Source organism: Pygocentrus nattereri, chromosome 5, assembly GCF_015220715.1.
Source record: "Pygocentrus nattereri isolate fPygNat1 chromosome 5, fPygNat1.pri, whole genome shotgun sequence".
NCBI classification, from domain to species: Eukaryota; Metazoa; Chordata; class Actinopteri; order Characiformes; family Serrasalmidae; genus Pygocentrus; species Pygocentrus nattereri.
In genome coordinates, this window is record NC_051215.1 from 25,837,767 (window position 1) to 25,849,807 (window position 12,041).

General features: G+C 38.2%; 1 protein-coding gene across 2 annotated transcripts in view; it reads left to right on the forward strand.

Annotated features, from left to right (window-relative positions):
• Positions 1–12,041, forward strand: part of LOC108425438 (CUB and sushi domain-containing protein 1) — a 664,112-nt gene that overhangs the window by 532,760 nt on the left and 119,311 nt on the right. For both annotated transcript variants that reach the window (XM_017694090.2, XM_017694091.2), the window contains exons 31-32: positions 3,898–4,014; positions 11,658–11,771. In XM_017694090.2, coding sequence (XP_017549579.2) covers positions 3,898–4,014; positions 11,658–11,771 — 231 coding nt within the window. The remainder of the gene's footprint in view (positions 1–3,897; positions 4,015–11,657; positions 11,772–12,041) is intronic.

Genomic DNA, 12,041 nt, shown 5'->3' on the forward strand with positions numbered 1-12,041 from the left:
AGTAACTCTGTAATGACCTCAAGGTAAGGTGGCAACAAAAGCCAGTAAAGCCCTATTTAAGCTGGATTAGTATGTCTGAAGTTATTACAAATCTGCTAAGGTATTACTCCGCAAAAAATACCTTCTATAATTCGACAAACCTGGAGCTCCCTCAGTAAAAGATTCAGTTTGAATCAACCTCACAGTAATGTAACAAGAAAACTGGCTAATTGAAAATGACCTGAAGAAAACCCGACTGTTTTCCGACCTGAAAACAAGGCTTACTGCTAAAATGTAGCTCAATTTGACCCAATTATTTAATCCACAGGTTGGTGACGAGAGACGTCGCCCTACTTCTTTGCCAATTTTTTGTTTTTTTGCTTGTTTGTTTGTTGCCATATTTGCCATTCAGCCACACAATGGTTGCATCCAAAGCCCCATGTTATCATACAAAATTGTATGTTAAAAATAGCTCACCACCAATAGTATATATAATAGTGCAGTTTTGGATGCAGCCAGTGTGTTATTTTCCAGAAGAGTGGCACTCGTTGCATAACATTTACATAAATGTCCATGCGATGATGTTTCAATCAGGATGGTTTAGGGTAATTTGGGTAAGGTACACAGATCCTTGATCCTGTATGAATTGGCCAACTGTAAGATGACATTGCTGAACCTCAGCAATTCCTTTGTCCTCAGCATTACTGTAGTCTACAGCATTTTTGCTGATGGCCTAATTAAGAGAATGAAAATGAAATATCTTTAAAGTACGTCTTGCAATGTCTGTCCAGTTTGCCGACATTTGTTACATTTAATTAACTTTCTTTACAAGCCTAATGCTATTCTATCTGGCGTTAACTCAAATATAGTTTCTTTGTTTGTTTGTTTGGTCCAGTTTAATTTTAATCTCAGCACTCACATGAATGTGTGGGCTATGACGTTCGGATTCATGCTACCTGGGGTAATTTGGAAAGTGGGTGTGTTAGAGTACAGGAAGTGTTAATATGTGTGGAGCAGTTGTACTCCAAACCAGGGTTGAGAACCTTTAAGAGTTCTGTAAGAGACTGGAGTTGACACTAATAATTACCTGCCTTACAGCCGTGTCTCTGACCTTTCTGACCATATGCGTTTATTCGTGTGCTTCCGTGCGTGCATGTGGCATCTCCAGTGCTGGCCTGGATTAACCTTCCAACCTCCCAGACCCCTTCGACACCTCTCATTTCTTTATTTCTGACTGTTTCACAGTCTTAGCTTGTTAAAACAGATGGAGGGACTCCACTGTCACATGTGCAGATTTTAAACAAATGAGACACCACACATACATACAGCACAGGACAATTAAAACCCACTAGTGACTAAATAACACTAGTCACAACACAACCACAGTATACATTTACACAAAGAAAACACGTTGTTTTATTAGAATCTGATGAAATGTGATGAAGTTTTTATTTTAAAATAGTCCAATATATTTTTCTATATGATTTTTCCAGAAATAATTCAGAAAAGACGACTTTAATACAGTACAAAATGAAGTAATAAGATGACTAACTCTAATTAAAGGAGAATTCTACAGAGTACCACTGGTGATGTCCTGTATCAATAAAATAATGCATGGTCATGACTTAGTAAAGCATGGGAATGAGATGATTAAGTTGTGGCAATGACTTAGTAAAGCGTGAAAATGAGATCCTAATGCGTGGCCACAATGTAGTAAGGCGTGGGAACGAGATCCTAATGCATGGCCACAACTTAATAAGCCAAGATCTCGCTCCCACGCCATACTAAGTCGTGGCTATGCGTTAGGATCTCGTTCCCACGTGTTAATAAGGCGTGCCCACACATTATTTTTATTTCCACGGGATGTCACCAGCAGGGCTCCGTAGAATTGCATCAATTTTTATAATTCATATGTTGAGACTCAAAAAAAAGTCATTCAGAGTATTTCAATATAAAACCGTTCATTACAGTGAACTTGGTCTTAGATTTCTCTACTATGGTGGTGACTAAAACCAGGGCTCGGCAAAAATATCGCCATTTACTATTCAAAATCACCAGTGTACTTACATGTATCTGAGTTTTTATATGATACAAAAGTGATAAACCTGAGAAGAATAAGTTTGCTTTGGGGACCATTTTGCCTTAGAATGCCCTTGATATACCTCTCCAACTGGAATGTTTAAATAAAAAAACATTCATGTCATTCATCAAAAATCAGTCAGAACCATTTGATGTTATAGGGGGTTTTAAAGGTGGACATCTGGTGTTTATCACCACCAGTGTGGACAATTCTTGGGTAAATGGGTAAATATCTCCAGAGCAAAGTATCAAATCGTTTTGAATGACTTTGTACTTTATTATTTAAATATGCTGAATTTTCATTTTATATAAAATTGTATATAAATTCTCATGCAATGTAAGTTAAATGTATAACAAAACGATGCCAGTAATAACAGTACACTTCTATGGGTTAATAATCAGTATGATTGGAATAGCAGTTACTGGCTGCAGCCTGCTTTCCCCGGACTTGAGAAGAGCAATCATGATGGTTTAATTGTTGCCCATTTTAGCAGCAATGACACAAAGCTAATTAAGCATTAAATCAATGTTAAAGCCAAACAAACAGAGGTAAGTACATTTTGCAGCCTGATATTATTGGCTTGCTTTATCCAATATGTTTCGGAGTGACATGGCCTGCTGGGTACTGGCTGTATTGACGTGATGTTATTGGTCTGTACAGAGCCACATTGGTCATGGACACTGATTAAACTAGATCTAAGCTGGGTTGAGATCGAACCTTGTCGGAGATACTTGGCTGTGAATAGTCCTTGAAATTAATCAAATCCAAATCAAATCACGTTTATTGTCACATCACATTTACACAGGTGTGAGGTGGGTGAAAATCTTAGGTGTGTAGCCCCCTTGTAGAATATATATATATATATATATATATATATATATATATATATATATGTGTGTGTGTGTGTGTGGTGTGTGTGTGTGTAATATATACACATATAGACAATATGCACTAGTGTTGTACAGTAATAAAAACACTATTGAACTGTATGTACTGTTGTACACATTTCCGTTAGTGTGCAGTAAGTGACTCTGAGGTAGATAAATAAATTAGATGAAGGTACACAGGGGATAGAATATTGATATAGAAATCTTCCAGATTATACATGATATGGATAGAAGATGTGTAAGATGTCAATCTATATGTGAAGGTATAGATTGCTAGATGGAGTGTGCAGTGTGTGCGATTTACACTTTATTTTTATATGTAATAATAATCGTGCTAAAAAGTTCTAGATAGAACCATTTGCATGACTAAATAGTTCTTTGTTTGGTAAAGTCGTTCCTCAAAATTTTTCCAAAAAGGTTCTACATAGAAGCAGATACATAAATACATTCACCGACAATCTGAAGAACTGTTTCATAGAATACAAACAATTTAAGCATGCAAATATTTCTATGTAGAACTCATGGTTCTGAATGGAACCATTGCCTTTAATAAAGGGCTGTTGAAAACCAAAAAAGTCTTTAAGTGTGTATATAATGGATTTTTGGATAGGCTGTGTCCAGAGTTGACTGCAAAATGTGTGCATGCAATGTGACAATTTAAGAAATCACAACAATATTACTGTAGAGCATGTAGACAAGCCATATGCCATATAGACATGGCATAGTATGCCAGACTAAGACAGGCGACATAGTCATCACCAGCAAATTAGCTTTCTTACTTTCCTAGTCATTTTTCATTTGAATGGTCTCCTCACTGGACTCCATTGACGGTATGGTATTAGAAATATATTGGTACCAGACTTCCAAGAGCTCTTCAGTTGATTGAATTCATGTCTTGTGAGATATTGAATGGTGAACGGTGACTGTTAACATGTGTTTCTCTCCTTTTAGCTCCTTGTGGTGGTCATTACACGGGATCAGAGGGAGTCGTGCTGTCTCCAAACTATCCTCACAACTACACTACAGGCCAGACCTGCTCTTACTACATCACTGTCTCTGGAGAGTTTGGTGAGTAAATAAGTGCTGCTGAGCTATTTGGTCTTATTTTGGCTTTACCTCACTGGCAACTTCTTTTCATTAAAATCGAATGTATTCGAACTGCATTCACTTTAAAGACGTATTTCAAACACATTTCAATCCTTGTTAGTCACAAATGAACATTACCACTTGACAATTAATAAACCCTTCACGACAGCCGACACAGACCTACATAAATATTTATAAACGCTTCCAGTTCCAGCGTAATTTGTCGAAGGTTGAGTTTGCTAACTTTGATGTCAACATAACATCTATCTCAGATCTCGTTGATTTATTTTTTCGAAGAGGTAGAGTTGATCAAGTTGATCAAATGATCAAGTTCAGCCATTTCAGTCAAACCCATTAGTAACAGGTATATAAAATCAAGCACCAGCTCCATAGACAGACCTTGGCAGTTAAAGAGATCAGTGACGTGGTATGGTTGTAGGATGCCACAAGTCTGTCTGTGAAATTGATGCCCTGCTAGATCTGGTCAGGTCAACTGTAAATGCAGTTATTGTGAAATGGTCTAGGAGCAACAACAGCTCAACAGCAAAGCAGTAGACTGTGCACACTCACATAGTGGAGCTGCCAAGTGCTGAAGGGCATAGTGTGTAAAAATCATCTATCCTCTGTTGCATTGCTCACTACAGAGTTCCAAGCTGCCTCTGGAAGCAAAATCGGCACAAGAACTGTGAATTGGGAGTTTCATGAATTGGGTTTCTATGGCTGAGCAGCTGCACACTAATAGCTAAAGCTATCAGATCACTGTGCAGTGCCAAGTGTCGAGTGGAGCGGTGTAAAGCATGCTGCCACTGTACTCTGTCGCAGTGAAAATGTGTTCTCTGGAGTGATGAATCATTCTCCGCTTTCTGGCAGTCTGATGGATGAATTTGGGTTTGGCAGATGCCTGGAGAACACTACCTACCGGAAAGCACTGTGCCAACAGTAGGGCTAATGATCTGGGAACGTTTTGCAGGGTTTGGGCTCAGCCTCTTAGTTCCAATGAAGGATATTGTTAATGCCACAGCATATAAAGAGATTTCAGACAATAACAAACTTCCAATTTTATGGCAACAGTTTGAGGAAGACCCTTTCCTGCTCCAGCATAACTGAATCCCTGTGCACAAATTGAGCTCCGTAAAGACATGGTTTGATGAGTTTTGTGTGGAGGAACTCAGAGAACCTGCACAGAACCCTAATTTCAACCCCTCTCAGCACTTTGCTGAGGAATTGGTACATTGATTGAGAGCCAGGCTGTCATACACAACATCTGTGTCTGACCTCAAATGCTCTTTTAACTGAATGGGCACAAATTCCCACAGACACATTCCAAAATTTTTGTGGCAAGCCTCCCTGAAGAGTGGAGGTTGTTATTAGAGCTTGACTGAAATGGGATTTTAAGACTTTTATATATTTGAGGATTTGGAAATCTGATATATTCAATATATTAGCCATTCCTTTTTTTCTTCTTTTTTTCAGAAATATATAACAATCAAAGATGACATAACGAGGTTTAAAAGAACTTGCTACTTTGGGATTTCACACTGTAGTGTTATGATAGATGATTATTTGTGTTCATATTACCATTTAAAGAATTTAATGTTTAGCTGAATCAATCATCTGAACATGGTGTGTTAAGGCCATTACACACTGTATGCATTGACAAAATATGACATGAAAATACAAAATAATTGGACTTATTCTCATCAAAATTGTATGCACTGGACATGACAGCGTTGGGGCAGGGGGTCAGTGAATTGTTCACGCGGTGAAAAATAATGGGCAGAATATCTATGAGAAGTTCCTTTATTTCTCACAAAACATGCAAACTGTGAAATGTGAAACTTTGAGAACGGATGGTTTCTCCACCTCATTTCAGGAGCTAAAACTTCATGAATTCTTTTTCACACAGCTCGGCTCACTGTAACTCATTCAAGTGCAAATAAGATCTCATTCGCTCCTCACAGAATGGACAGATTGTGATTGTGTGCAGGATGCTTTCCATTTATGAAAAGCAGAGAGAACAGAGAGTTTCTCCACCTCATTTCAGGAGCTAAAACTTTCCCTCACTGCTCTGATCTCCATATCTCACTGTGCACTGATTTTGGAGATGCAGCAGCTCCACCCAAGACAAAGCATAAACAGGCCGAGTGATTTTAGGTGCAATACGATCTCCTTCATTCGATAGACTGAGCAAACAGTGACACAGTTACTGTCCATTTTGGAAAAGTGAATGTAACATGAATGCACCAGAATATAATTAATAAGATATAATATGCTGCACCGTTTAAGGTGGAATGGGAAAATTCTGGCGAATAAGAAGCTGACTTCAACTTTGTATTGTAGGCAGAATAAGTTAAATGCTATAGTTTAATCGCTCAGTAACGTCAGCTGTTTTCCACTGATAAACATAGCATCAGCTAGCTTTGTGGGTAACATAATTGAGCAACGAATAGCATTAAAAGCTGTGGTAAGCGATACTGCCACAGTATTTTAGAGCTAGGGAGAAAAGCTATTGAATCATTGCTAATTTGCTCCCTATAAGTACCACACTGTTTCTTAAATAAATCTACAAAGTTTGTCAGCAGCTTAGCCTAAACCACTCAACAAGCGTGATAAACGTAGGCTAATTTTGCTGTTTGCCTGATGGGACCGTCTTTCATGTTACTACAGCAAAAGCAGGCATGGCTCACATGATTGTTACCAGACTTATTTAGGGTAAGAGGAGAAGTGACGGGGATATTTTTATTATTATTTAAGTGATGTGTTTCATGTATTTATAAGTTCTCCATCATGCAGTAAAATTACTGTGCTTGTGATTTGAGGTGTTCCAAACGTGTGTGTTGCCAACATGGTTGAAGCATCTGTCATCCTTCTCTGTTGTCAGCACCGATATGGCCATATAAAGTACGTCAGCATTATATTACTACAGTATACATGAAGCTATAAAGCCAGGTTTCATAACATGCCAAAAAAGTATCATGACACAACCCTATGTAAAAAAAAAAACGGACAACGTTTATCAGTATAAGCCTTCCTAATGGTTTATGGGTGTTGAAGTCAATTGTCTTGGTAAGCTTTTGCAGGTGTCATGTAACCCTGTGAACTGGCCTACAGCAAAGTGTTATCAAATAATGTATTGTAGACTTAAGACTATATTAATTTTGCCTGAGGAGGTACTATAGTTTCACTGATAACCACTAAATTACATACTGTACAAATGTGCAATGTCCATCGTCTGACAGTGATAATTGAGTGAATGACCTTCATCTGTGATTCACTGCACCTGCAGCTCCCTCAGTAAAAGTACTGTTCAAATTGACCTCTGGATAATGTAATAACAAAACCTGCTAACAGATTTCAGAGGTCGTATTTTGTAGTTGGCAACATGCTGAAATAATTTTTTTTTTTTTTTAGCCTAAGCACATTTTCATTCATCATTATTACCAACGCTAGCCACTCACACTGCAGCCTGCTACTGACAAAGCTACTTAACTGCCCTATTTGACAAAGCTTGTTGTTTTGGACTGTGTATTTTTGGCGATGTTGTCAGTCATAAGACTTCAATTCAATGTGCAGAAACTTGTATCTATCACATTTGTAGCAAAGTTTCTATTTCTCTACTATTTCACAATAGTTCTAATTTCTATGAGACAATGATTATTGGAGAGATATTAGAAAATCTACATTGTACAAAACATATCGGCTTTAATTTTTGCCATAAAATACCTAACCATAGACAAATACTTATCTAAACGTATTTACTTAAACTTAGTTATAATTTCTATATGGATATTTATAAACATAAGTTGGTTTGTTAGCAGCTAAGTCACACTGAAAGAAGTGATGCTGACCTAGCTGAATAACTAATGGGCAGAAATATGTTCCCATAAGGGGCAAGTTAAGTAAATGATCTAATTCAGATGAAAGAGTTTTATTTTGACAAGGCAGCGCTACAAATGTGGACAATTTGCAGTACAGTAATTAATTATAATTAATAATTTAGGTTTATTAGGTGGAGTAAAATAGGTAATCTGCTAGACTAGCTGCATGGCTAACCTACTGCACGACTACTGTTGCCAGTTTTAGACCTTTGGCTACAGTCCGTGTGTTTGCATTCTCAGCACAGCTTACTCACATTTACGGCATTTATCCAGAAAGTATAGAAAAGTGTTCTGTCATCCACTCAGTGAATCTATCCTAGCTAGTACAAATATTTTAGAGTCCAAACAAGCCTTGACCTCAAATATTGTTAGAAACAAAAGCCAGTATTCGTACCTAGAATGAAAGTTACAGAATTAAATACAGCGTAAGTGCAATGCAGTACATTTCAGTAAGTACTTGGATTATTGCTCACCTCTGTGCTGTACAAAAAATGGGTTTACAGTCTGCATTTATAGACTAAGGCAGAGTCTGCTGTTCAGACAGCCGGTGGAAGTTCATTCCACTACCTGGGTGACAGGACAGACAATGTGACTACAAAACATTGACATAATCATGTCATAAACATGTCATGGCAGTCATGTCATATGCCTCCATGAGTTATGACAGTTTTTGTTTAGTGATATGATAGTGGCATGTACAAGTCATTACCACATCATTTTGAACATCTTTTTATGTCATGTCTTTTATTTTTTGCACAAGTTAGGGAGAGGAGTATCAGTAAGAGGTTCAATAAGGTTCAGTATTGATAAGCAGTTTTTGTATTGATATCTGTAACAATAAAATCCTATTGATACCCATCCATGCTTAACATTTACTTAAAATCAGGCATTTACCGAAGTTCTGTATCCTCCTTGTTTCCTTTGCAAAATAATGTAGTTTTATTTAAAATAATTTAAATTCAGAACTGTTTTGTCTTTTGATCCCATCTGACAGCTTTAATGGCCAGTCTGTGATGGTTAGCTTAGAAATCAACCTGTCAAATCTCTTGGAAATGAAATAATATAAAATCTTCTGGTAAAACTAATGCAAATAGCACTTCAATTGCAGCTTTAATTTAGTTACAGGCCCTCACAGACTTGTATCGTGTTCTTTCATGTTCATGATATTAAAATTAAATGATTCAAGCAAGAAAATTAACCAGTTTGTAAGAGAAAAAAAGCTGAAACATGAAAAGCTCAAACAGCTCCTGTGTTTTTGCAGAGCTTTACATATAAAGTAAAGCTCTGGCAGCTGAACTTTGCAGATGGAAAGCCTGAGGGCCATGAGGGAATCCTTTAGCTCTGATATTTACATAGAAGCAGGGCCAGCTCCCCTAGGGCCATTTTCCGTAGGGCTCACGCTGGAGGCGAGGGCAAATATCTAATTAAAGAAGAGATAATAGAGTCATCTTCACCTCTGATGCGGCACCCTGCTGCCCCAACACACAGCACCCCAGGTTTGTAATTGTTCACTGCCTCTCTCCCTACAGGTGTGTATGACCCCTGGCATCTCTGAGAGCTTAAGTCACCTTAGCATTGACCAGAGATAAAGGGAGATGCACAGCGTGCTTTGTACGCATGGAGAACACTTGCATTACAAGTGTAATAGTAGCGTTAGAACATGAAGAACACGGATAGCGTGTATGAAACAGTGACATATGGTCATTAGACTGTAAGGTATGTAAAGCACTACCATCTAGAATTTCCCAAGTTGCGAAGATTGTTCCGCAGAAAGTCATATACCACTACACTAATCTACATATACATTGTAAAAAATGAGGTCAGCTCAACTCAAAATGATATAGTAACTGTTTACATGGCTTTTCTTGAGTTGACTCAACTCAAGTTTCTTAGTTGAGTCAAAAGTTCTCTTAATGCTTTTAGTTCTGCATCTCAGTTATGTAAATAAAATTAACTTGTTTTTTTATACTCAACTTCCACACCAGCCAAGACTCTCCATCACTCCATCCTATAAGTACACACTCATGGATGGCTATGGCATCGCTAGTGCTCAAACTCACAACCTCCTGTTGGGTAGACAGCTCAGTCCACTGCACCACTCAGGAACACATGAAGCAACTCAGCATTTTTTGTCTACAAATGTTTAATATACTGGAGAAAATATTTGTTGTTTTGACTTTGAAGCGTGGCATCATCTCATGTGGTGCAGCTATGTAATAATTCATCCCAACATCAGGAGGTTGTGAGTTTGAATCCCAGCAATACCATAGCTGTCCATTATCTGGAAATCCAAGAGGAGAATATGCCAGATGGAACTGTGTGATAGAAGGAGCACCTAGTGGGGAAACTGAGTGAAAAAAACATACGTTCAGTTTAGTTTATCTAACCAAGATGCAAATCTAGAAACAGCAGCTTGGAGAGTTTTTGACTTAACTAAGAAGTTTGAGTTGTGTGTGTCCTCAGGTTGACTCAGCTCAAGAAAAGCCATGTAATCTGTTACTAAATCATTTTAAGTGAAGCCGACCTGTCATTTTTTACAGTGTAAAGCAGTGTACAGGATTTTGTCAATGCACATTGTGATCTAATTAGATTTTAAAGCATAGTTTTGCAAAGTAGCAAATTTACATCTTATCTAAAATGTAGTTGATCAACTAAGACATGTTTGCTTCTGTAGCTTGGCCCTGGAGCTATGAGGGGATTTGTAGCTAACAAGTAAGGGACGCTTATAGTGCACTCATTAGCATCATGCAAACTGCATTTGTATGTCAGTTGCCTCATGAAAAATCAAGATTACACAATTTTCCACTTTCCCCAGATGTAATCGCTCGGCCAAGGGATGTTCCGTGTCTCCATTTTCCAGTGTTTCTTACTGTAGCACTAGTTTGAGTGAGGTCGTCCCTATGTTCCCAGGTGTACTCCTGCTAAAGAATCTGCTTCTTGTTGTGCACTGTATGTCACATCATGTAAAGAACAGAGAGCCCTGGACACATAGGGCCCTGGTAAAAAAAAAGAACTATTGGAACATAGAACAGTTGGAACACAGGGCCCTGGAAACATAGAACCCTGTGAATAAAGGTGTGCTCCCATATAACTCTAATGTTACTAACAGATACAGGAAATCACTAGTCATCCAATTCCATAAATAAATGCCCAAAACCTCTCTCAACCTGCTTAAACCACAACAAGGTCTTCGTTAAGGCCGCACAGACTTGTCGATATGAAATTTCACCAGTCCTTGGTCTAGAGTCCAAGTCGAGTTTTGAGTCAGGCAACAGGCCACTCAAGTCCCCATCTCTGGTATGACATACTGTACTATTTATAACAGACTAAAGTTTGTATTTATTTCTATTTTGTCTGTTTAAGCTGAACAACATGCTTTCATCGATACAATTAACAGCATATCATACGGTGTCAGAAACAACACAAGAGCATATATTTTTGAGGGTAAAATTGAGTCATACTGTGTGACCTTCATTTATGTGTGGTTCTTGATTCAACAAAAGCATTTTCATTTTTCATGTCTCCACTGCAAATATATGATCTAAAGAAAGAATGCACAGTGAGATAACTGTAACATACTTCAGAGTAGATGGATGATGGATGCTAGAACACTTTATTCACACATAAAGCCATCAGAGGGAATGCATTTGTGGTGAAATTAATGAAATGTTTAGGGACTTTATTTAGCTGCATGTTCCCCCCATAGCACACATGACACACTCAACCTTTTTTTCTTTGTCTCCTCAGTGGTCTTTGGGCAATTTGCCTATTTCCAGACAGCCATGAATGACTCGGTCGAGTTGTTTGATGGGCCCAATCAGAACGCCAGGCTTCTGAGCTCCCTGGCTGGCTCTCATTCTGGTAAGTAATAGCTTCACATTGTTCTCACTGTTTGTTGCTGCTTTGTGTTCACTTTGAAATGTGCATATGTGGGAAAAAAAAAATGTATGTATGGATTCTGCAGCAAGCAGGAAGCAGCGAAGGAGGTCATGAGCCAGGCTTAATGGCTTCATTCAGGGAGGAAAATATGGTTCCTGAGGGAGCAACGCAGTAGCGCGTCTTTGCTAATCAGTTTAACTTATTTTAAACTTGAAGAGCGTGGGTCCATTTTCCTGACGAATTCTTGACCAG